Source organism: Podarcis muralis, chromosome 6 (genome assembly GCF_964188315.1).
Source record: "Podarcis muralis chromosome 6, rPodMur119.hap1.1, whole genome shotgun sequence".
NCBI classification, from domain to species: Eukaryota; Metazoa; Chordata; class Lepidosauria; order Squamata; family Lacertidae; genus Podarcis; species Podarcis muralis.
The window spans coordinates 43,443,101-43,469,940 of record NC_135660.1 but is presented as its reverse complement, the minus strand read 5'-3'; the positions used below and the strand labels follow the sequence as shown (position 1 = coordinate 43,469,940).

Genomic DNA, 26,840 nt, shown 5'->3' with positions numbered 1-26,840 from the left:
GAACACTGGACGATTCCGCCATGATTTAGGGATAGTTCTCAATTATTGTGTTTGGTTTTTTTTTAAATGTTGTTAGATGCAAACTGAGGGAAGGGCTCTTATCTATGTGTGCTACGTATGAAATGCGTATATATGCAAAACACGGATGTATTGCTGCTTAACCGTGTTTTCTATATAGACTATATTTTGGAATGGAAGTGTATGGTGTATGTGTGGGGACACACACACACACACACACGGCTTTATAAGCCATTATTTTTATATCCACGGATGCTTCTGGATTTGGTGACTTACATGCCTCACCAGCCTTATTACTTTAAGATAACGCCCCCGCCCAAAAAAAGAAATACAGTTTCAGTTCTAAGTAGATTTCTACGTGTAGCCTGTATGAAATGCAGATTTCCTGCTGTCAGTTCAGCCACCTCAAAATGCTGGCAACTTGGTGACACCCAAAGCTGAAACACATTTGTATCACTCCCCAAAGTGACGAAAGGAACATTTTTTTATATATAACAACGGATAAATGGAATATCTAAAGACTTTCATTCCCAAAGAAAACCTTAAAAAGTGTATATTAAAATTGTAAAGGTTTTATTGTGTCGGAAAAAGACTTGTCTGTACAACTCTAAGAGACAAGATATAAAGCAACACCGTCCCGGTTGTAACTTAAATAAGCAGGCCTTAAAAAAATTATTTTTACAGATCAAAGAAAAACATTTCAAACCTGTACATTTGTATTTATAGCGTTAATATTCCCATCTGTTGATGGCTGGATCTGTTCTTCATTATTGTTGATATTATCATTTTGAGCAGCGGTATTAGTCTTATTATTTCGGTAGCATGCAAAAGAATTCTAAAAAAGAGTAAAAAATAAGTCTAGATTCTTTTCTTAAAACTACCTTCATATAAAAATACGAAAGGTAGCTTTCTTTTTCCTTTTTAATAAAAGCACAACAATAGCAGTAAATGGTAAAAATAGCTTTTAATTGGTAAAACGAGGCAGAAATCTCATTGGAGACCGAGTCCTAGGCGCTGGGGGTGGGAAAGAAAGTATATATTTTAAACTTGCGATAGAACCCAAACCCCCCGATATCCCAGAAAAATAATAATAATAATTGAGAATTAAACAACCAAACAAAAAAGCCAAAGGAAAGGGGGGTGGGGAAGAATCGTGCATATAGGGAGCATGCGAGCAAAGGGAACTACGGTTTAACTTAATTCTCACATAAAGTGGATTTTAAAAACCTTTCAAAACAACCGTCTAACCAAGCATCAAAGAGGTGGCATTTACTCCAAGGTTAAGAGTCCTTTTATAAACAACAAAAAAGTATATCGTTATTATTATTCTTTTTTTAAAAAAAGGCAAACCCTCAAAAAAAGAAAATACCCAATAGATATGCTTAAATATTTATACAGAAGCTATCCATAATTGCACCGTTCCAAAAAAAAAAAAAAAAGTGATAGCTACCTGGTTTGGCAGCCGTTGGGATATTGTTTCCTACTTTAATAATAATAATTAACAATAATTGTGATTCTTTTATATTGCTTATTGCTTTTGTTGAAAAGAAACCGCCTTTACTGAGTCGCCGAGGAAGCTGGTTTGCAGTTCCCCCTAAAGTCCGGCGTGGGTTTTGTTTTTGTTTTGTTTTTTGTTCTGTTCTGTTTATTATTATTTTTTTTATCCCCGGGTGATGAGGAGGGCGCAGGAGCGGACACTTTCTCTCCTTGTGTCTTGGTGGAAGGGAGCGCGAGGAGGAGGAAGGCGGGGAGGAAGAGATTTGTCAATTTCTTCGTTTGTTTTTGTTTGCGGGGCAAGAGAAGGGCGGGAGAGAAGAGGGGGAGGAAGAGGAGGAGGAGGAGGAGGAGAGGAAGAAGAAGAAGCAACCACCACCACCCCTCAGTCATCCACGTCAATTTCCACGTCTTCGTCTTCCGAGCAGTCCTTGCTGCTGCCCGGCTGGTCCGTGAGCGGAGAGCCGGGGGAGAGCTGGAGGTGGCTGTTGCTGCCTTCCAGTCCATGCTTGGGGAGGGCAGGCGAAAGGGAGCGCGACTTCGCTCTCCCTTCGGGGGTCGACTCCAGCTCGGCAATGGCTACCAGATCCACCTGGGTGCTGGGTCCCAGTTTCTTGGCAGACTCCACGTCTGCTTTCATCTCTTCCAGGTCCCGCTTGAGCTTGGCCCTGCGATTCTGAAACCACGTTATCACCTGCGCATTGGTCAAGCCCAGCTGCTGCGCTATCTGGTCTCGGTCCGCGGGGGACAAGTATTTCTGGTACAAAAAACGCTTTTCCAGTTCGTAGATCTGGTGGTTTGTAAAGGCCGTCCTAGACTTCCTCCTTTTCTTGGGGGTTTGCCTCTGGCCAAATATAGTCATCCCATCCCTTCCTGAAAATAGGCAGAATAAGGCTTTTCAGTCTCACGCTCACCCCCCACACAGGCAGCCCAACGAGACTTATCCAGTCTCTCTCTCTCTCTCTCTCTCTCTCTCTCTCTCTCTCTCTCTCTCTCTCTCTTGCTCTTTCCCAGGCCACAAAGCGATAGGAAGCCATCCGGCACCCCCAAAAACACCAGCAGGCCCCTCTTGCCATCTTCCTCCTCCTCCCCTCCCCTTACTCTGGGGGTTCCCTTAACTGCATTGGAAGAAGGGAATTTAAAAGCAAAACAAACCACCGATTCAGCCAGGAGGACTCTCGAATCCCAGCCCAGAAGAAGGAAAGTAGGCCTCTACTATTCGCCCCCAACATCTTAATGGCCAAGGGGACTTGATGGAGGCCAGAGGGAAGAAGGATAATTTGGGCGGGCGGGCGGGTGGAAGGGGGAGCCGAAACCGACTGGGTGCACAAACCAGGCTGCAGTAGTCACACCGATTTCACGCGTGGGCTGCCTCCTCTCTAAAGACATAGTTTGCGCCTGGGGGGGGGGAGGGCAAGAAACCGCAGAGCGTTTGCGGGATTCCTCTCAAAATGGCCCGGCGTGGCTGTAGGGGCCAGAGATGGGGCTGCCCCTTCTTGTCCAGACCAGAACCCGCATCTGTGGTCCTCCCTAAACCCTCGCCGCGCCTCCATCCTCCAAGCGCCAAGTTCTCCGCCGATGCTCTCCACAAACGCGCCACCATCTCTCTCCCCTCACAACACCCCCACCCCACCTAGAAGGCAGGCAGGGAAAGGGGGCAGGCAGCGAGCCCCTGATCAGCCCGAGCTGCGTGCGGCGGGTCTTACCTTCGGCGGCTTGCAGGACGCTGACTTCGAGCCCCTTGAAGGTCTTGCTGGCCAGCTCCTCGAGGGCGCACAGAGGCGACGTTTGCGAGAGCAGCGCCCGACTGGAAAGCGGCAGGGCGGCCGGAGGGTGCTTCTCGGCGGCCGAGAGCAGGTGGGCAGTCCCGCAGATGGTGTAACTTCTCCGCACCGAGGGCTTGTTGAGGATGTCCTCGATGCTGAAGGGCGTCAGGGGCTTGTTGGAGTTGGCCGGCGGAGGCAAGTGGTCCAGCGGGCTTCTCCGGCGCTCCTCCACCGAGGCGGCTTTGCCGTCGTCTTTGGAAGTCATGCTTGGCGGGCGTCGGGGATTCCGGCTCCTTCCCCACCGCAGCACCCCCCGTGCCCCCTTCCTACTCTCTCTCTCTCTCTCTCGCTCTTTGCCTGAAATGACCTCCCTCGCTTTTCTGCAGTCGCCAACGCAGAGCAACCGAAAAGGAGGCGGGGAGCAAAAAAAGAAACCGAGGAAAAAAATTAAAACAGAACAGCCCCCCTCCAAAAAGACTCCCCAAAACTTCAGGTCCTCAACTCCACCAGGAGGCAGGTCTGCTGGCCCTGGAGAGAGAAGAGGGAGGACGGGGCCAAGGAGGGCGGTAGGAAGCCGTCCTTGGACGGCCAGGCAGGGTCCGCAGTCCTGGCTGGGAAAGAGGTGGCCGAGGCGCTCCTGTCCCACTTTATTTCTCTCGCCTCTCGCTTCTCTTCCCAGCTGCTATTTTAGGAGACACCCCCCAAATCGTCCCAGATCTGTCTTTCGCCCCCCCAGCTCGCCCTCTTCCCCCAGCGAAATCCGGAGGGGGGGCTCCTCCAGAGCGAGGGGAGAGCGAGAGGCGCCGGAGAGCCTCTTTTCCTCGGGCTGGGGGGAGAAAAAAAGACGGCGAGAGGCAGAGGCGAGGTAATTGACTCTTGCTAACAAGTTATTGTTGATTGGGAGGCGATCCCTTCGCCTCAATGACACTTTTCGCCCCCTCTCGCTCTGCCTGTCTCTTTCTAGCTCCCTCTCTCAAGTCTGGCCAATGCAGGCTCTTGCAACTTGGTTAGGCCATTAATTGGGAGGCGGATGGTAGGTGGAGCCCACTTGAATTATAATGTCGAAATACACTTGTCATATTCTGTCCCCACTATTTGCTTGGACGTATGTATTTTAAAATTACATTACAGCCAGGCTTTATTGCATCAGGATAATACAGTGTGCTTGGAGGAAAAATTAAATAACCCTCCAAAATCCCATCAATAGTTCCTTTCCAGATTCCCCCCTCCCGACTTCGATTATGATTAATCTTTTTTTTTTCTTTTTTTCTTTTTTAAATATTATTTCTAACCAGAGGCAGAAGGAACGAACAGATCACCAGGTAAGGGAAATCTTTCGTTCAAAAGCTTATTCTAATCTTTTCTGTGTGGTTTTTTCCCCGCTTTCCCCCCTCCCCTCCCCCCCAAATAATATGCACTTTATTTTTCGAAGTTGTAATTCCGTACCTTTAATTCGGTATTTAAATGGTTGTGGCTGATGTCTTAAAAAATAAATAAATACCCGTCTGGTTAGCAGGCGGCAAAGACCTACGACATAAACTTTTTGTACTGCTTTTCCTTTCCTTTCAGCATGCTTTGGAAGAAATAATTATTATGTGTTATCTATTTATCTACAGGGGGACGCAAAGCGTCTCTGCCTTTGCGCGCGCTGTTGTACTAATTCTGTAACCATTTATGTCAGGTTATTGTTTTTCTAAAAAAATAAAATAAAGAAAATATTGACATATTGTTTGATGTATTGGTGTAGGACTTTCACCTTGATCCAAGTAACATGGCGACCTCCTGCCTTTGAGATCAAGATAACCAAATACGCAGTAGCTGTTGTTAGTTCCTGCTGAGACTAGTTTCTTTCCAGTATTTGTAATATGGGTGATCTCATTGGGCTCAAGCATATTATTATTATTATTATTATTATTATTATTATTATTATTATTATTATTATTATTATTATTATTATATCATCATCATCATCACCATCATCTCTACATGTCAAAGAAGGTGGTGCGATCACAGAGCTGTGCATAGACTTTCGGTAAATATATCATCGCTGGTAATACCTAGAGGACAGCAGAGGGAGAGCGAACGAGAGCGCTCAGTCCCCCTATAGTTCTAGCTAAATCCTTCTCTGCTATAATTCAAGTGCAAAGGGCCACCAAAGACGGAAGGGATATATTTCATTTCCCTTAAAAACTCCAGATGATTCTGACAAGGAGGGTTCCCCTCCACCCTCTCTTTTCTCCTCCCCACTTTCCCTACACCAGCCTCGTATGGCTTCACTCAAAAGCTGAGCAGAAATACGGCTCTTTGGTGGTGACGGTGCTGAAAGGCTCGGGGACCCGCGAGGTGGAGGCTTTTCCTGCCCTCTCCTCCCCCCGCCCCAGAAAGACTCCCCGAGTGACTGGGAGCAGGGCAGAGGGTCGCCGAGAATCTTTGAGGATCCTTGTCCTTGAGGAGGGTTTTTTTGTTTTAACCAGGGGGTGGTAGTAGTGGCGGTTAAAGAAGAAACCATTTTGGTTCTCCCTTTGGAACGAGATGAAAATATGATTACAGCATCACGTTTCCGGTTATGATGAGGATATTATTCGGCAGGCGATCTTGCAACATCCCCGTGCCCTTTATGAGATCTGTAGAGAGAAGCGAGCCCTTTTCAAGAGGGGGGAACGAGGGAAAGGAAGGCGGGGTGGGGGGTGGAGAGAGAGATGTAGCCTTCCGAAGGCCCTTTGTTTATAAACAGAGGAACCCTCCAGTTATTTCGGTGGAAACCAGTTACATAAACTAGGATCCTGATCCCTCCCTCCTTCTCACGCGCCCCTCCTCTGAAATCAGTGTAGCCAGGCTGGCTCTAGGCTCGGTTAAAGTCAAGTGTTGTTGTTGGTGATGATGCTGTGGAAATAGAGACGGGATGAGCCGGTGGAACAGAGACCCCGCGAACTGGGGACGTGACTCTTCCGCCTTCATTTCCAGCGCTAGGAGCTCTTGTGAGCCTTTCCACAAATGATTACCTGGGATCACCGTGCCTCCTCTCCCACTGCCTCGCCCCCCCCCCCCAATATTCCTCTCATAGGCTCCAGTGAGAGGAAATAAACCGTTCCCCAACCCCCTCCCCTCTTATTTATTATCTGTCCCCGAAACTTCATGTCTGTAAAGCTAAAATTCCATAAATCTCTCCAACGCCTCCCGTTACCAACACGAGCAAAAACCAGAGGCACCATATTTTAACGCCGCCGCTCCTATGGAGAAGGGAGTTCGGATCCCCGCTCTGTAGTCAACCACCGAAAGAGCAAATATTTAACTACTCCTATAAACCACGGTATCGTTCCAGGGGGGAACAAAGAAACTGAACAAACAAACACAAAATAAAAGAGGGTGAGAGAGAGGAAACAACCCGCGTTTGCGGTGAAATCCAAAGGCTCGCGGGTAGAAAGAAGCGGATTAGTTTGCTTCGTTTAACCTCGCAAACAGAGCGATTACAAAAGCGACGAAAACGAGAACGTTATTCGTCGCCGGGGTTGGGCTAGATGATCCTTTGGGTTCCCTTCCAGCTCTACTGATGTATGCTCCTGTAGCTCGTTCCTGGCTGTGGACGAAGGTGCGGGAGTGTGTCGGGGACTCTGGGTACGAAACATGCCGCTGCCGTTATTCTGGATTAAGTATCGCGGTGTGAAGAGGGCCGTCTTAGATCCGTGGATAGTTCCCCCGCCCTGCGCATATAGACAGAATATGGGAAGGGGAGATTTAATGCCTTTCTCCACTTCCCAACCTGAGCACTCAGGTGGTCTTCTTTCAGACCACAGGGGAACCTCTGGAGACGGGGGACTGGCTCGCCTCACCCCCACCTTGGTCCCCATCCAGAGGCGCCTCCGTTTGTTTGTCCTCTGCGCGCGGATGCTGGCAACAAACACCGAGAGAAAGTCAAAGGGCTTCTCTCCTTAAAGCGCCCTCCTTCCCCCTCTTTTTTTTATTGCTCTCTGGGAGTCTCTTTATGCAGTGACCTATTTTTAAAGGCCTATATTGGGTTATTCATCATATCAAATACTGCGAGGAGATTAGGGGAGGGGAGAAATTACCCTGAATCTAAATCGTTAGGTTCCTTGCCTTGGCTTTGCCGAGAGGGGTGGTTTCCTTTCTTTTGGCTTCCTGCTTTGATAAATGATTGGAGTCTCTCCATCACGAGACACACAGAGAGAGGGGAGCAGAAGCTCGTTGTAATCAATGGCAGTTTCCTTTGGAACAAGTGTGCTTTGACACAGAGGTTCAGCGGGCATCTTTGAGCAGATCAAGAGATGCCTGCCGAGATTTGATCGGCCTGAGAGCTTTGAGGTAGGATGCCTCGGAAGCTCGGTTTTAAACAACAATGGTGGGGTGTCGGGTGAGGTACGCCCATAAAACGTCGGTCCAGGCTTGTGTTCTCTCTCGGTGTGGACTGGAGTCACTTTGGGTTGGGGAATGTATGCTGAGCGCGCTGCAGCTCACCCCAATTCAAAAGAAGAGGGCGTCGGGGGAGGCCTGTCCCTCCCAAGACAAGCCGAGAAGCTGTCGAGGAGACTCACATCCTCCTTCCCCCTGCACCTTAGAGGCGGCTGGTGCTGGTGCTGCGCCTTAATCACATCAGCTCAGTGGGCTAGAGACCTTTCACAACAGACGTATCTAAGCAATTTACTTAAACCTAAGCGTGCTTAGGATCAGATCGGCCAATTGGCTTTGTTTGAAATAAATAGATCAACTTTTTCTACACGCGCCTCAGAGGAAACCTTGGATCCTGGTGGCCTGCCCTTAAAAGAAAACGACCCAGATAAATGAAAAAGAAAGCAAACAAACGAATGCATACCATTTCACTCACACAGACCCTTAAAAGATTTGCACACGTGTTTAGAATATTGCTTAATAAGCGTGCTTGCGTTTCATTCTCGCGAGTCCTCTTTGCAAGGGCTCGCCACAGCTCGCCCATGCGCGCGAAATGTGCGCACCGGTGAAGTCGACTTGGAATAAGATTGAAAAGAGCAGTCACACGAAATAAAGTAGGTCCCGACTCTCCTCTCCCGGTGGATCATCTCCACTGTTATCTGGGCAAGCACTATTGACTGCGTCACTGTATCAACGCCCTGCTATTAGCCGAGCAAGGCAAGGAATTTAAACAATTAAACATTTCCCACCCTTTAAAGTTCTGGAATTGTACTTCCGCCCCCCCCCCCTACTCGTTTCCCAGCTCCATAGTTGCCTTGAACTAGTGGTCAAAATGGTCAAGAAGGGAGAAATGGGGTGGGGGGGTGAAGATGATGATGATGATGGTAGGAGCCTTGGTTGAGCAAACCAAAGGCCTAGCTACTCCAGCATCCGGTCAGCTTGGTCCCTACTCAGAGCTTAAGTTCAAATACTGGCGATATTGGGAGTTCCGGGAAAAGAAGAACACATGCTGACCACTTCCGTCATTTATTTTAACTCTTTAATGTCTGAAGGGTGTGTGTGTGTGTATGTGGAGGGTGGGGATCGAGATCTTTCTGGGGCTAAGGAATCTCCTGTGTTCTTACAGGAGTCTCTTTTTGCTGGGAGGCGAGACTGGTGCGTCCTGCAAAGTGAAGTGGTTGAAATGGGATGGGTGGGCTCTCTGGAGTTGCTTCAGACTCCGGGTGTCCCGAGGTTTTGTTTAAAAGCCTTTGCGAACACAACGTTCACGTTTGCTCTTTTAATCCGGAGTTCATTAATTCGAAGTAAAGGCAAGTAAGTGATCCAGAAACTACAGATGGGGATTTGGAAGTGTAAGAACGAGCTCTGAAAGTGTCGGAAGGGCCAGAGGTTGATTTAATGTTTAGTATCTTCCAACGCAACCTGAGTCTCCTTCAATAATGCCAGCATCTGCATTTGTGCTTGCAAGCGATTGTGGTATAGACAGAATATTGTTGTTTTTAGCATGTGTTATGCTTAGAACTAAGCAAAAGAGAAACACGAACAGCTAGATTCTAAAGGGATTGTGCATCAGAATTAAGGTAGTTTGCTCTGGAGTTTTCCGGAAAGTTGAATCAGTTGTATAAAAAGGAGGGGTGGTGTACTTAAAGAGGATATTAATGAAACTTACTTTTAAGTAAGTATATTGGGACTGGGATGAATTTATAGATAGTTTTGTACTATTAAATTACTGATTCTAAACAAATATCACTAAAGCACCTTGGAAATGAGCTAGCCTATGGCTACAATCTGCATCCCATTGAAGCCAATGGTAAAATATCCATTGATTGTAAAGTCCTGGATTGTAGTAACTGCCTCAGGGACACTATTTAAAGAGGATATCATATGCATACATACTTGAGAGAAAACTTTGTAAACTCAGTGGGAATGTGTTTACAACCATACCAAGACTTGGAGATAACTTCTATTGAAATCAATAGGACTTCAAAATAAATACTTATCATGGAATTAGAGATGCCAATTCTCTTCCTTCCTCTTTAAGCCAAAGACAAAATTCCAGTGAATAATGGATCAGAACTTCAATACTTTCTTGCAGTACTGACCATTAAAGATAAGAGAGTGGAAACCAGCCAACAGGAATCAAGAAGAGCAGAATCAATTGGGTGCAAAATAGAAGGTGTCCGAAAAGCTGGGATCTCAAGGCATTTTGAGCATATGGGGGGGGGCGGGTGTTGAGTCAAGGAAACCCAAGAAGCATATTGTGTGTTGGCCAGGGAATGTTTCATTTCTCTGTTCCATCATCACTTTTGTAGGACTGCACCTTGAAATCCAGGATGTAATGGCCTGAGTATCTTTCTATCTGACTTTCCTGGTCCTGATGTGGAAGGAAGCTCTTCTTGTTTCTAGCAGTTTCATTTTGCTGGGGGGTTGACGGTTGAAATGCTAATAATAATAATAATAATAATAATAATAATAATAATACCCCACTCATCTGACTGGGTTGCCCTAGTCCAGGCTTCCTCAGACTCAGCCATACAGATGTTTTTGGCCTAAAACTCCTGTGATCCCTAGCTAGCAGGGCCAGTGGTCAGGGATGATGAGGACTGTAGTCTCAAAACATCTGGAGGGCCGAGTTTGAGGAAGCCTGCCTTAGCCACTCTGGGCGGCTTCCAACAAATATAAAAGCATAATAACACATCAAACATTAAAAGCTTCCCTATACAGGGTTGCCTTCAGATGTCTTCTAACGTTGTATAGTTATTTATCTCCTTGACATCTGATGGCAGGGCATTTTACAGGGTGGGTGCCACCAGCAAGAAGACCCTCTGCCTGGTTCCCCGTAACATCATTTTTCTTAGAGACAGTGGTGCAGTTATGCAATTTTGGACTATAGACTGAATGGTCATAAATGCTATCTCTTTAGATCATAGTAAATATGCAAGTCCCTCCGACTCATTCTGCTGTTTTGCATCCTTGCCTTTTGGCCACAAAGTTCTTTTCTGAGTGCACCAGGGCCTACAGCAAGGCTGGAGGAACCGGTGGCCCGCCAGAAGCTTCAGGGCTGCGAGTCCCACTGTCCCTGACCACTGGCCATGCTGGCTGGGGCTGATGAGAGTTCAACAACAGCTGGAGGGTCACAGATTCCCCAGCCCTGGCCTAGAGGTCAACTTACTCACCACAAATGACAGGTCAAGGTCACAACCACCAAGAATCAGAAGCGCCCTGCACGTAACACTCCACTGACCTCAATGAGTTGTGACAATAATGAGTCCATGATATCCCATCCCAAAGAAGGTTTACATCTGTGTATAACTTTTGAGATCAGATCACTCTTTATGGTACAGAGAAAGTGAGATAAACCCTAAGGAAGCAGGACAAAGCAGCTGAAAAGTGGGAGGAAAACTGAGGCTAGGTGGGAGGGAAGAACAAGCCATGTTCCCAACAGACAAACACATTACTTACAAACACATTTAAAAACATGCTCTTTAAATACATGGTGTGTCCTGAGCAGTTTCCAGTAGGCACTTGGAATTTGGATGGATTCAGTTCCATTTTTAAATGCCATTCCAAATTGCTGATTTTCAGATACCCCTCAGGTCAGGTATAAGAAGAGTAAGTCTTTGATGGCATTGATACCAAATGGGTTGGAGATACCATGGTCCTCTCTAGACTGGCTAAGGTTCACCAAGCCCTACTGGGTAGTTTAAAATACCTGGATCCAAATCTCAGTTCTCCTCCATTGACTTCAATGGGACATGCTCAGATTAAATGTATGAATTTCCTTTGTAAGTGGACCTTAGATTAGGTTGACAACTATAAGTCATCTGAATTTAAGGAGCCTGACTTCTAACTGACTTCTCCCCCACCCACTGCCTTCTTCTGCAGAACAGATTATTTTTCTTGAACTGAAGCTAACAAGCAGTTAGCCCTCCAAGTTATGTTTGTTTTGCTTTGCATTCCCAAGGTCTTTCTCTTGAAGGGAGTCAATGACATGTTATTTCAGCTCTTAGTAACCATGCAAGAACCCGGACTGGGTTGGAGCGGGAAGGAGGAAGAAAGATTGCATTTATTTTCAAAGGTGTGACAAAATTTTACCTTGATCTTCCTCATCTCCGATCCTGGGCCACTGTCTGTCACTTCATGTATCCAAGAGGCTAAGTTAATGTTGTGGGCTGTCTGCCTGGACGTTGCATCTCGTTCCGTTGTATTTCAGGACTGATAAAGGGACACTTCGTCTTGGCTGACCTCTGCTAACTTTTGTCCAGGGAAGTGCCACCTGTCACAGAAATATAATTAAAGTCGAAGGCATAAATCATCCAAGTGTTGATCACCAAAGTGACTGCGTACAAGTGACACCTCCTTTTCCCGGCATAGCTGATCCCTGCCTGTCTCTCAGTTAGTTATGTCTGCCTCGTTGAGCCACCCAAACATGTTTTGACTTCTCCTGAGGACAGCGCGGAGACAAGCGGCAATATCAAACCTTTAGAAACGCAGATCCCTGTCCTGTGTTTTCCAGAAAGGGCAGCCAGTCCCGGAAGGGGACAATAACAGGCAGAGAGAAGGCAGAGCCGCGAGGAAGAGGCGTGGGAGAGAGAAAGAGCACCTCGATGTCATTCCCCACTAGCCTGTCTCACCTTCCTCAGGAATTAAGTCTCTGTGGCTAAAGCACGTGATCACGATCTACCAAGGAAGAAGTGTTGACCATGCGTAGAATGCCTCCCACTCGCCACTAGGCAACCAAGCCTTTCCCAAAGGGGATCAAGGCCAAAGAGTCCAGGTCAGAAGGCGTCGCCTCCAGGGAGGCTCAGGTCCTGGCATTTCCCTTTGTACAAATGCAGCATGGTATATTCCAGAGTGTGGCTGTGTATTGATACAATGTATTGTGTGCGTTTAAACTTACCGACTTTCTGAGATTTTTACTCATCTTTGTGAACTCTTCCCTGCCTCTTCAGAATCATGGGGGTGGAAGTAATCTAAATGTTGTTGATGTTGTTTGTTTAGTCGTGTCCGACTCTTCATGACCCCATGAACCAGAGCACGCCAAACACTCCTGTCTTCCACAGCCTCTCGCAGTTTGGTCAAACTCATGTCCAACCATCTCGTCCTCTGTCATCCCCTTCTCCTTCTGCCCTCCATCTTTCCCAACATCAGGGTCTTTTCCAGGGAGTCTCTTCTCATGAGGTGGCCAAAGTATTGCAGCCTCAGCTTCAGGATCTGTCCTTCCAGTGAGCACTCAGGGCTGATTTCCTTAAGAATGGAGAGGTTTGATCTTCTTGCAGTCCATGGGACTCTAAAGAGTCTCCTCCAGCACCATTATTCAAAAGCATCAATTCTTCGGAGATCAGTCTTCTTTATGGTCCAGCTCTCACTTCCATACATCACTACTGTGAAAACCATAGCTTTTACTATACGGACCTTTGTTGGCAAGCTGATGTCTCTGCTTTTTAAGATGCTGTCTAGGCTTTTCTCCCAAGAAGCAGGTGTCTTTTAATTTCATAACTGCTGTCACCATCTGCAGTGATCATGGAGCCCAAGAAAGTAAAATCTCTCACTGCCTCCATTTCTTCCCCTTCTATTTGCCAGGAGGTGATGGGCCCAGTGGCCATGATCTTCGTTTTTTTGATGTTGAGCTTCAGACCATATTTTGTGCTCTCCTCTTTCACCCTCATTAAAAGGTTCTTTAATTCCTCCTCACTTTCTGCCATCAAGGTTGTGTCATCTGCATATCTGATAAGAATGGATAGGTTTGATCTAATAATCACCTCTCTCCGACCCATCAATTAATCAACTATCTTTTCCTGTCCCATCTTATTCATCTCCTCTGCGTTTTCCCTCTCAACAGTGATTCCTGTTAAGAACCACCTGGGTTCTTGTGCACCAAACTTTATGCAGCATTAAACCTGTTGGTCGTGAATGTGCCACAGAAGTGGGTTGGTGTGTGTGTGTGTGTGATTGGCTTCTTCTAGGGAAGGTAGCCAGGTGTTTTGGACTACAGCTTCCATCGTCCCCAGCCAACATGGCCAATGGTCAGGGATGAGTGGCGTTTTAGTGCAACACTTCTGAAGGACACTGCCTTGGCTATCTCTGGAGGTTCCTTTTCTGAGGAAACCCAGATATAACCTTCTAAATGAGCTCCGTTAGTGGAGCTGCTCAGTGAGTTACCATACAACGGAGTAGGCCAAATACCCTCCCTGAATAAGATGGTGGTGATTGTGGTGGTGGCCGCGATAACAATAATAAGTCCCAACATTCTGCACATAATGTAGTAGTAGCTTACAGCAAGAAAATTAAAACACAGTAAAATCAATTACGAAATTTAGGCCCATAGAATCAAGAATTAAGACCAATGGATAGCGCAGTTGGTAGAGCACGAGACTCTTAATCTCAGGGTCGTGGTTTTGAGCCCCACCATGGGCAAAAATTACTGTATTGCATGGGGTTGGACTTAGATGACCCTGATGGTCCCTTCCAATTCTACAATTCTATGATCTCTGGAATCAAAAGAAGGAAGTCTGTCTAGACACACTCAGTATTCCTGTGAATTGAATTAGGATCTGTGAAGACTTGCTGATTTCCGCGGGACTTACTCCCAAGTAGGTGCTCAAAGGCTTACAGTCGTGGGGCACAATCCTGTGCATGTTTATTCAGTAGTTGAGCATATTTCCCTGTAAGCATGCAGAGGATTTTTAGCTTTAGGCAAAGCAGAATAATACTTTTCCTGTACTTTGGGCCCACAATGATGTTTCCTCCCCTTAAAATAATCACTCCAGAGTATTCCAAATTATTCCTTCATAATGTTTAGCACTTTATTTAAAAAGGAGAAAACGCTTAATGCACAGGCCGGATCAACTTTTGCCTGTTTTGTAAGAGGAGGTTAAAAGTTCTGATCAGTATAGTTTCCTTTTTCAACAGCTAGGCAACCCGTTTCTTTATACCTGCCATGAAAGAGACTACAAAAGACCTAATGCAGATTCATTGGCAAGCAGAGTGTTGTGCAAATAATATGATCTTACAGTTCCTAAGGACTGTAAGATCATATTATTTAGTCCAGTTCAGCTAAACATTCTCCCGCCCAAGCTCCATTGAGACGAAGGGAAGCTGTACAAAAACATTTTCGTCCCCCCTTCATCGCAACGAGACCTGCGCAAGGATCGTATGGAAGACAACTCCACTATGGATTAAAAATAAAACAGAACAACGGCACTGTTGTTGTTTCTTAAGTCACCTTTTCCAGCGAAACATTTCTGTGCTGTAGAAAACAAGAGCAGGGTACAGAAGAAATGTTTACATCTTGACCTTTTCAAATGACCAGGATCGATTTTTAGCTAGGCCAAATATCAACTTTCAAAAAGGTCTATCCGAACTACGTCGGCTCAGCTGCCCGGTTTTCACGGCTACAATGTTTTACTCTTAACGAAACTTATAGGCTCCTACAGAGGTATCTTTGTCAATGTCAGCTGGACGGCACAAGTCCTTTAAATACAAAGGAAGCCAACCGGTGCAAACGCGCAACTGAGTTCTCCGTCAACACGGTTTGTAATAAACCTTACAATCCCATTCCTACAGCAATGTAGAAGAGAGGGGGGGGGGGACAGTTGCAAAAGCCGAGGATGAGTAACATCTGGCAGGAAGAGAAAGTAAAAAAAGCACCACCACCCGCTTATCCTTTGTAAGTATCGCTTATGTTTGCAAACTGCAGAAAGATAGGAAATGCATTTACTTTAATTTCCTATTCCCCAGATATTTTCCATAATCGGTGTCAGACATTAGTTCATGAGTTCATTCCAGAGAAAGATAGAGACACCGAATAGAGATTTTAGTGGGATTTACTCCCAGGGAAGCGTTCGCTGGATTGCATTGCCTGGGAGTAAGCCCAACTAAAATCAATGTGAAGCAAGCACTCAGTCTTAGATGTTCAACGGAGTAATGAGTTTGACTGCAATCCTAAACCCACCTACCTACAGGTTAGTAAGACCCACTGGACTTGGGGGGGCACTTATTTCTGAGTAAGCATGGTTGGCATTGCGCTGGAGAGTTAATTCGGTTCATATCGGAGCAGTATACACTGCATAAATAGTTCACTTGGGAAGGGGGGTTCCGAACAGGCATAGCAGGATTGGAATCTAGCAGAAAGTTGAAACAGACTATAAGTTGTTCAAAATCTTTTGTCTGGGCTCCTCCTCTCCAAATTGGGGGTGAGGATCAAAGGCAAACCCGCCAGAGCCAGAAGCAACACCTCTTTGGAACAAAATCACAAATCAAAGCCTCTGTCCAGCAGGGATACGGCCCTCTCCTTTCGATGCCTATTTACAGGGGTGTTGTGTTCAGGGTTACCTAAGCGCGCTCGCGCACACTTTGCCACTTGTTTGAAAATAAATCCCACCGAAAGCAGCAGGATGTCCTCCCAAATTTGTGAAGCGGGAGAATGGGTCTCTTTTGCCATTCTATTATTTCATTATTTCTAGGGTGACCCGGAGGACCACTGGTCCATTTCTTGTGTGTGTCAGCATCTGTGCTTCTTGAAAAATTCCGGATTGGTTGAATTTAGGTCAGATTCGGCGAGACGCGTCTTATTTTCTTGGGCAAGTGTGTATCTCCTCAAGATTTCTTAAGGCGTGAGAAATTTGTGCGAAGGGAGCAAAAGGATGCACTTTTGCGCTGTAGATATAAAACATATCCCTGGGCCACGGAGAAATAACAACCACACCTATATCTGGGTTGCTATTATCGTTACTTCTACTATGGCTATTCCCGAGGGCACTCCTGTTCTCAAACTTCTGTCCCTTGCAACGGAGGCCGCCAGGAATAGTCTCATGGGGAGTTTACATACTTCAGCTGCTTCTTCAAGAGGCCGTAGGGGAGGGAGAAGGTAACTTGAAAAAGAAACTCCGAGAGGAGTAGCCCTGGTAGTCTCTTGCAGCAAAACCAACAAGTGGCGTCGACTAAAATACTAACAACTTTACTAAGGCGCAAGCTTTCCTGGACTGCAGTCCACTTGTATCAGATACATGAAAAGTTATCCTGAGTTACGTAGATTTGGGGGGTGACGATTGCAAGCAGAGAAATGCTGCTATGGGAAAAGAAAAAGGCCGTGCGCGTGGCAGCATCCTCGACCTTGCTTGCCCTTCCCAAGCGAAGGGCCCAACTGCGTTCAAGAGGCACCGCCAGGTGATCCGCTTTCCCCTTTTTCTCTCGTAATGCCGGCTCTTTCTTTTCCCTACGCTAGGAAAACTAGCGTTGCCCTTGGGCGCGCAGTGGTGATCCAAGGGAAAAGAAAAATGAACTGATGCTTTTGGATTTTGGAGTGAAGGAAGGAAGGAATCTGGTTGGAGCGACGCAGCGTCGCAAGCGGCGAAGGAGCTGCGAAGAAACTCCTCGGCGTCCTGACTTGGAAACAGCAGCTGGTTTCCTCTCTTAGTGCGCCTCCAGGTCGCCACCGGGTCGTCTTGGTAGCCTTTCTCTTCGCTTCCACTGGAAGGACAACTTTTCAGGGGACAGCTGCGGACAAACGTGAGCGACGTCGAATCCTCCGGGGGCCAAGAAAAGCGGCGATGGGACACATCCGGGATCGCCGAGAGAGAGAGAAAACTTGAAGTTTTGCTTTTGGCTGAGTACTGAGGAAGAAGGACACCCCGCTCCTCCACTCCCTTTTCTCTTTGTCTTTTCCCTGAGTTTTGACTCAGTTTTCGGGATGACTGACGAAATTCTGCAGTAGGAACTTAAAAACCCGTCCTGGTCACGAATGCTCTGGATTTTCCTCTCTGTGCAAAACAACAGCAATTTTTATCCCAAGCTCTGATTTCACACGCCAGTATTCTAGCCTTGGACGCATTGCTACTGGGCTGCTTGACCCTTCTGGGCACTGCTTACTCAGAAGTCGATCCACCCCCGTGCTGTACTGCTTAATCCCAATGAACATCGCAAGGGCCTGTGAAGATACCGAAGCCCCAATTTTCTTCTTCCAAGAAATGGGGGATAAGATCGGGGGTGTAGAAGACAAAGCAAAGTGGTAGCAACTTGAAGATGGACCACTAAGAAAAGAAATATCTCAATGCTACACTTTATCTCCAGGTATACACACTCAATCAGTGGGGATATGCTTAAAGTTGGGATTACCATGCTAGGTAGCTGCAATCCGTTTGCCACGGACTTCAGAGTTTGCATCTGATGAAGAAGGCACGAACCCACGAAAGCTTATGTCACAAATACCACTTTTTATACTTCATAGTGCCATGAGTTTCTTGCCGTTTTCGATACAGCAGGTTAACACAGTTATTCTTAACATCTAGTAAGAAAAAATCAATGCAAATTTGTTCAAAGTGCTTCCCATGCATTATCTAGCTTTAACTCTTACAACAATCTTGTAAGGTAAGTCAGGCAACCCCCATATTGCAGATGGAGAGACTGAGGCTAGGAGGCTCCTTGGGAGTTCTGAGCTCATGCTTCAAGGCTATGTACCAGGTAGCTGAAATCTAGGTTAATGTTGGCCATGGATTTCAGATTGCACATCTGATGGAGAAAGCTCAAACCCATGAAAGCTTATGCCACAATTACACTTGTTAGGGTCCACATGCAGCCATTCAGTCCTCTCTGTCTGGCCCTTTAGGTTTTCCCTAGACCACAGCCCTTCACTAGTCTTGCTCCACACTCACCTTGAATGTTTTTGTCTGGCTGGAGGATAGAGAGGGGCCTGTAAGCATTTATAGAAGCCAGGTACACGGGTGCTGCTGTGGGTTAAACCACAGAGCCTAGATCTTGCTGATCAGAAGGTCGGCGGTTTGAATCCCCGCAACGGGGTGAGCTCCCATTGCTCGGTCCCAGCTCCTGCCCACCTAGCAGTTCGAAAGCACGTCAAAGTGCAAGTAGATAAATAGGTACCACTCCGGCGGGAAGGTAAACGGTGTTTCCGTGTGCTGCTCTGGTTCACCAGAAGTGGCTTAGTCATGCTGGCAACATGACCTGGAAGCTGTCTGCGGTCAAACCCTCAGCCTATAGAGCGAGATGAGCGCAGCAACCCCAGAGTCGGCCATGACTGGATTTAATGGTCAGGGGTCCCTTTACCCTTTACCTTTAATATTGACATTATTGCCCTGCTCACTTTTGCCTCTGGCCTGTGATTCCCAGAAAGTTGTCCAGAAAGTAATGTGGCCCTCAGACTGAAAAAGGCTTCCCACACCTGCCGTATACAGTTACCTGGGAGTAGACCCATTGAATTAAGTGAATTACTTTTGAGTAGATATGCCCAGAGTTTTGTTGTGTGTCTTTCAGCAAAGATGCAACAGCAGGCACTTTACCTCATTTTTGGTTTGTTCACTTTTGTTATGAAAATATTATCTCTCGTTTTTAAACTTGCACTTGTAGATTCAGTCTTGAAATTATCTATCTCATAAGAAGGCTCTTCTGCTCCCAGCCACACCATCCCTCAATAACTTAGGAGGCTAAATGTTTGCCTAAGAGATTTTAACCAAAGTTTGCTAAGAGTTTTGAAGTTTGTTGACATGTGCTATAGAGCTGAGAGCATTGAAGTCCACAGTTCTCCAATGTGCAAGCCCCATTGAAACCAATGAGTGTGGGGTCTTCACTGGTTAATTGGTGCAATCAGGACCCTCGTACCTACACGACTGCCTCTCCTGGTATGCCCTGTGGAGGACTTTAGGGTCCATAAATAACAACATTTTGGAGGTCCTGAGCCTCAAGGAGGTTAGATTGGTCTCAACTAGGGCCAGGGCCTTTTCAGCACTGGCCCTGACTTGGTGGAATGCTATGTCACAAGAGATCAGGGCCCTGCGGGATTTGACATCTTTCCTCAGGGCCTGCAAGACGGAGCTGTTCCGCCTGGCCTTCGGCTTGGACTCACTCTGACCCCTTATATGGGATTTGGTATATACATTTTCCCTTGGCTTTTTTGCTGGCCCATGTAGGATCAGCATGGATAGCCAGCTCAGGTTAATATCTGATGTTTCCTCCCTTTATGGTCTTGATTTATGGGCTACTACTAAAATGAGGCTGCATTTTAAGCTGTATTTTAAGCTGTATTTTAAGCCGTATTTTAATTAACTGTTCCCCCCATTATGTTTTATTATAATTTATATTTGGTGTTAGCTGCCCTGAGCCCTGCTCTGGCCGGGGAGGGTTGGGTATAAATTAAAACATTATTATTATTATTATTATTATTATTATTATTATTATTATTATGACAGAGCAATGGTGGATTTGGACATTCTGATACCAGTCGTGGCATCATAGCTATAAGCAGCTGTCTTACATTTACTGATTCAAGGAAGGAGCTTAAAATTTTCTCACGGCAATAAATTACTTGTGTGTTACTTACTTTAATTATTATCATTAATAATCATGGCCATAATACCATTAATATGCTGTATACATACAGGGCACATGGCTCGTTACCGAGTTTGGTAAGCAAAAAAGGAGATTAAAGTTTAAACTGAAGCCATCTTTATCAACTGTTTTGAAATACACTGGATTCTGACTAGAAACATGAATCCTTTGACTAGTGGGTGAAAAGCAAGCCACTTCATCAGTTAATAGATGGAGTCCCATGACAGATCTGAAGCCATATTTATTTGCAACATAAAGCTTTTGATGTAGAACCCAACATTCCATAATGTTTAGTGTTGAAAGCCATGAGCACAGTCCAGCCAAGGGCCCAGCACCTTAGTCACATCTGTTGAGAGCAATGAAATTTAAATATGCTAACTTCCATGGAATAGTGCTTAATGCTTCCGAAATCTAAAAACTTTTTTTTAAAAAAAAGGTATCAAAATAATCACAATCAATTATTATTGCTGGGTGATTGGCAAATGTTAGTGATATGCAGTTTAACTGCAATGATTTCAGGGGGTCTACTCTGAGTTGAATATCACTTCTTAGTGGAACAGCTGGTTTTTCTATCATTTTCCATTGAAAGGATGTTGCTAAATTATGAGAAAACAACATTCATAGACACATCCTCCTCTTTCTCGCATAACACTGTGTTACAACATTTCCAAATCAAACGAATTAGTCCCCCTAAACTTAACCCCAAAGAGTCAAAGGGTGCAACCCATAGGGATTTTGTGCAACTCCTCATCATTTGAATAGATCTGTGCAGGGGAACTTTTTCAGAATATTCTGCTTAAATTGCATTGTTCTAGAACTATTTTCTTGCAAACAATACACTCTAAGACTGCGATCTTGTACTCATTTACATGGGAGTGTCTCACTGACCACAATGGGCCTTATCTTTGAGTTGATTGTACTACAACTTAAAAACCCATCAATGTATGTGGGAATGTTTTGAGTTATTTTGAGTTGTTAAATACGTTAAACATATTTACAGCCCGATTCCTCCGCCCCCCCCCCAAAAAAAAACAGTGATTTCATCGCAATTTACTTCTCAGTGAGTTATGTTTGCGATTGGAGCTTAGGTTGGTTAAGGATTCCAGCGGCACTAAACTCCCGGATAAATATTGTTTTACTTTGAAGCATATTGAAGTGGAAGCTAAACATCTAAAGCTACGAATCTGAACGCAAAAGCTAACGTCCTTGCCCTTCTTTTGAATTGTCAATCGTGGTTCGGTGGCCTGTATTAATAAATTTGCCATTTAGTTATTCCTCCATTAATTTGGCTGCTTTGGGACTTGGAGTAATCCTTGTTAAAATGAGGAAAAAAAGATTCACATTAGGGCACGGGTGCTAAAACGCAGCGCAAAAGCCTATTCTGCTAGTTCTTTGTTTTGCCAGGACTTGGAAAGTGTTAGTAACCCTCCAGCGAGAGGAACACCCACCCACAGCCTGTGAGAGAGAGAGAGACAGAGAGAGATTTCAGTGGGTCGTCATATTCCTTCCAAGCTGGATAAGTTTCTTGATCTCAACAGATTAGAGGCTGCTTGTTGACTCGCATCCAACGCCTTTTTAACGACTTCCCAACCACCCAACTCGGAAAAGCTAAGGCGGGCCAGTTTAACTTTCTCTTTACAAACGTTGCCAGCCAGAAATCCTGGTGATTTTGTTGTTGTTGTTGTTCCGAATGTAATATTTTGCTTTTACTCCTCTTCCTTAGACCACCAGACCAATAAACGTGTGAACGTATTCGTGGGAAGGGGTGCGTGCGTGGGAGACAAGCCATGGGTGGGCAATGGGGCAATAGCGGAAATCATACTTTGAAAGTTGCAAATGTGCTCTCGGCAGGCTTATCTCTTCTCCCCGGAAGAACATACCATTCTAGTGAGGTTAGAACTGACCCTGGGGCGAGCAAGAGAACAGGAATCGCGCCTTCCACCTTGGACTTGCTGTTGTTTGAAGGGTGCTAGGATGACAGTTTTGTTTTTGTTTTTTAAATCATTCATTTATTTTCCCGGGGAGGGAATGCTGCTGGCTTCAGCATGGTTATGCTAATACAGATCGAAATGCAAAATGATCATTTCATTTCTGAGACCTTTAATATCTGCTTCCTTGGGCGGCTGAGTGCACCCGTGAATAATTTATTCCGGGTGCCAAATGCAACTAGCATTTCTTGAAGAAATTAAAGAGTTTTCGGAATACTCTGGTTTTTATTCATTTCCTTCTCTTTTAGGGGGCAGGAAGATGTGCTTGAAATCAATGGAAACTTAATAACCAGGGGGGGGGGGGAGGAGGAAATCAAAGAAATAATCCCGCCAAAGCTTCTTATAATAAAACAGGTGGCTTTAATAATTCAAGACTCCGAAATAAACAAATCATTGGATTATATCGCAATATGAGAATTGATGCATTTCAGCGGCAATCCGGACAGACAGGGCAATAATATTTTATTTCACCTTCCAATAAATTATCCTAGGAAAAAGTTCTCGCTTCAAAGAGGTTTCGGTATTGCTCACTTGGAAGGCGAGGTTCTTCCCGCCCCCCCTGCACGTTAATTTTCTTTTTGCAGTTCTAAGAACTCTAGTGATGAAATTAATTAAAAAGTAATATTTCCCCCCTCTCGCTGAAATAAAAGCGAGGCGGTGGAAATAGAATTAACTCTCAACATTTGCTCCGGATTTAATAATAATAATAATAATAATAACTTTCTGGATTCTATGGCCAAGAAAAAAAGAACTTGGATCGTTCCCCTTCTTGCTCGTTCCTTCTTTCTTCATTCCCTCCTCCGATAATCTATTTTTTAAGCCAGCTGTAAAAATAATAATAATTGTTTGCCAAATATTACCAATTAAAGCCCCTTTCCCCCAAACAGGGTATTATCATCACCAGTAAAACAGGAACTCGAAAACACGGACAAGATGTCTTCCTTGAGAAGCATTTGGCGACGAAGCAACAACTTCCTGACAAGTGAAGAAACAGTCCGGTCAAAGCTATTCCCCTTTGGCTGCCTCGCTCTCCAAAAGCCCTTAGGCACAAGTGATCCCCGTGTGTTGAGGTGGCAGTTCCTAAACCGACTTACCTGGGAATACTTCCCACTGCATTAGTGTTACTTCCGAGTAAGCATGGCTAGGATTACACTGTTGCTGGCATTGATTCTTAAGGAGGTGCTTACAGGAGGCGTAGGTGGAGAACTCCCATACGCAGGAGGGCTGGCTTACCATAGTAAGGAAATTGAAGTATATGCACAGGAAATTCCATCTAAAGAGTTCCACCATTCTCACGAGACCATTAAGTCCAGTGTCTAAAATTACCAAACCACATGGAGCCCATTCCAAAACACAAACTTTGCTGGGCTAAATATTCATTCGTTCGTTCAAAAATTTATATCCTACATTTCACAATTTTTAAAAGAAGTGCTCCACAATAAAATATACAATATGCAAAATTTAAAATTAAGCTTCAAAAATTTAGAACCTCAAGTATTTAATCACAAATAATTTAAATGGGGTCTTAAGTTTTCTTCTGGAGATGTCGCTGAAGGCCTCTGGACTTACATATGTGTATAATTAAAAGCTGGGTGATTGGTAATTAGCACACAACTGAAGGGAGGGAATAAACACAATTATAAGTCACACTTTATCCTCTAGCAGTGTTCCATTTAGGTGGCCAGCAGTCCAGGCTGGCATAGAAGCTAGTCCTCCCCTCTTCTCTACTCCAAAAAAGAGAACAATCACACTTGAATGGTGGGTCTCACCACTTTTACATTTTAGGAATGTGCTGAGGTTTTAAAAGCACACATATGCATTGTCTTTTCCATTGCAATTCCACAATATTCTTCAAATCCACCACATGTCTGGAGTGTGAATGCAATGACAGGAATCACATAAGATGATGTAGATTTTGTGCATCTGGGCCCTAACAATATTTACTTAGATGTAAGTGTGTTTAGGATAAGAATAAAATTTTAATGATTAAATGCAGTGGCTATTTACACAAATATAGTCCCTAAATGGCTTCTGAACACCTACCTTCAAGAGCGTGCATTATCTACATAATTATATAACTACAAGCATATGTGCCCATATTTAAGTTTGCCTCTCACACTTCATGAAAAAGTAAAGAGAGATTTATGACTAGCATCTCCAAAATAAGATGAACAAAGGTAATCCTTCAGACTTATCCATGCGCCTCCTGGACCATTAAAATAATGTGATCTGATGGCTTTGAAATTCACCTGATTTACCATTTTTAAACTGAAAAAGAAAGAGCAAAGAGATCTCTGATATAAATCTGGGAGGCAAAATCTTTTGTAACCCCTCATATTCCTGTGAATAAATTAATATTCTGCAGTTCGTTCTTAGAATCTTAAGTTCTGCTGTTTTAAAAATATTTTGAATGAACACACTTTGTGTGTACTTTGCATGAACATGCAGGATCTTGAGTTCATGTTTTTCTAGAACCACTGCTAGTTTTCTCAATTTAAAAAAACACACACACTTGTTTCAGGATTTTCTGAAATCACCCCTTATGTTTATACATGCAAACAAATGCAGGAATAAAGCAAATACTTTTAAACAATTGGTTTAAAATTATGCATCTCTCTCCTTTTATCTTAAATGTTCAAAGAAAAGACAGTCACATCTTGAGGTTTTTATATGAAAAAGAAGCCAGACCATACTTCTGAGTGCAGGAATTAAGGAAAGGGTCTAGTTTCTCCTTTAAAAAAAGTTAGTGGAGAAGTTTACCTCTTTCCCCCTCCTTTGATAAAGTTACCCCCTTAAAGAAAAATACAGCTGTTGCTAATCTCCTCTGGAAGGACTGAGTCAATTGTTATTGACTTTGGACATAGATAATGTTGACAGAGATTTGGAGTTAAGAAGGGCAGTCAGACAAGAATGCATGCAAATGGGTCTCCTCACAACTAGACCCATCACAGGATAAGCTTAAGGGCCCAGGTTTTAGGCTTTGTCACAGGCAGGTGATGAAGGAAAATCCAGGTGAGTTATTTTGGGGATCATTTTATTTTTATTTTTATGTATATACCTGCCCATCAATAAATATTCCTTGGGTGGCTTCCTTCTAAGCACTTTATATCTGAAGCATCTTCCCCAGCAGCCAGACATGCAAAAATTTCAACTGCAGTCCAGCTGCAATTAAGCATTACGGACAGTTACTTCTCATGCTAGAAAGATCCTTTTGATCCAATTGTGGATAGAACGCAGTGATGACAATGTTGTTCATGAACTGAAGAGAAAGGACACTCCGTGTGACAGGAATCAGGGACTCCTGAGTGAGAAGATCAGAAACAGCAGACAAGATTCCCTGAAAGATAGATTGCCCACAACCACTGTTATTCCCTCTGCCCAACAAGGTTCAGCTAAGTAAGGGGATGTTGGGTGCATCCAGAGGCCTCACCAGCATCTTGTGTCACCTCAACACATATATACTCCAAAAACTTTTCCAAGGTGCAGGGGTTCCATAGCAGGCAAATAGGTGTGGAAAGGGTGTCCTAAAGGGAGAAAATGTGAAAACCAAGTCATGACTATTGGCCCCAGGTCCTGTTTATGCATCTGGTTGGACATTGTGGGAAGCCTGATCTTCTAGGAGATAGGTCTTTGATCTGGACTCTTCTTATCTTCTTATGAGCTGTAACCCAGTTCCAGATAGCAAAAGCTGCAAACCGATATCAGGGGTTGTTATGGTGCTCTATGTTGTTCATGTGAGATTGCTAGCCCAAATAAAAAAAGATGATTTTGAGTTTTCTTATACTTTGAGGGTTGTTTTTCTCCCAAAACTCATACCAAGAAGCAAAATAGTAATTGCCAAAGTCATTCTTTGAACTTCTGTATTTGTAGATAATTATGAGTAGATTGATTCTGTCTTGCCATGGTGTTTACTGCAATATAATCCAAGACAATTAATGGAGATCAATGGCTTCTAGTCATGATGTTTCTGCGTTCCAGTCCACTATCAGAGACAGTATGCCTCTGAACACCAGGTCACAGCCGCACCATACATTTAAAGCACATGGATCCCCAACCAAAAGATCCTGGGAACTGTAGTTCACCCCCACATTGCTATAATTTCCAGCACCCTTAACAAACTACAGTTCCCAGAATTCTTTAGGGGAAGCTATGTGCTAAAATGTATGGTGTGGATGTGACTCCAGTTGCTGAAAAATGTGCGTGAGAGAGTGCTATTGTTCTGCTGTCCTACTTCTGGGCTTCCCATAGGCATCTGGTTAGCTTCTGTGGGAGCAGAATGTGAAACTAGGTAGGCCTTTCGTCTAATCCAGAAGGGATATTCTAGCATTCTTAACTTATTTGTCACATTTTTATCCTATCTTTTCCCCAAGGACATCCATTCAGTTGCCAATACCACTGTCATTTTGGCGCAAGGTCAAGACCCACCTGTTTGCCTGGGTTGGGTATTTCTATTTATATTGCAGATGTCTAAACCATTCACAATCACAAAGCTATTGGAATGGTGTAAAATTAGATAAAATTAGAAAAAATATAAACTACACAGTCTCAATCAACTAAGAACTATTAAAAACATTTCTACAATTGCACAGTTAATATTTCATAAAATGATGGGGTCACATTTCATGGAAATTCAGTACAGTGTTAGTGTGTGGTTGCAACGAAGGAGAATGTGGGTAATTTCCTTTTTAAAAAATGAATCATAATTTTAAAGTTTTGTTACGATGTTTTTACCTGCTCTTGTAACTATACTGCAATTGTGTTGGTTGCATTTTATTTTTTTATTGTACTGGGATCATGTAATGAAGGGTGAGTCATAAGTACCCTTAACGAA

General features: G+C 44.5%; 1 protein-coding gene and 1 long non-coding RNA gene across 2 annotated transcripts in view; one reads left to right on the top strand and one right to left on the bottom strand.

The window, feature by feature from the left end:
* Nucleotides 1–574: 574 nt before the first annotated feature.
* On the bottom strand, nt 575–4,276 carry LBX1 (ladybird homeobox 1). The gene is made up of 2 exons (XM_028730476.2): nt 3,219–4,276; nt 575–2,385 (listed from the first exon to the last, which is right to left on the bottom strand). The coding sequence occupies exons 1-2, from the start codon at nt 3,541–3,543 to the stop codon at nt 1,898–1,900; spliced, it is 813 nt and encodes a 270-aa protein (XP_028586309.1). The 5' UTR covers nt 3,544–4,276; the 3' UTR covers nt 575–1,897.
* Nucleotides 4,243–26,840, top strand: part of LOC114597554 (uncharacterized) — a 64,377-nt gene continuing 41,779 nt past the window's right edge. The window contains exon 1 of the long non-coding RNA XR_003706852.2: nt 4,243–4,600. This is a non-coding gene — a long non-coding RNA (uncharacterized LOC114597554). The remainder of the gene's footprint in view (nt 4,601–26,840) is intronic.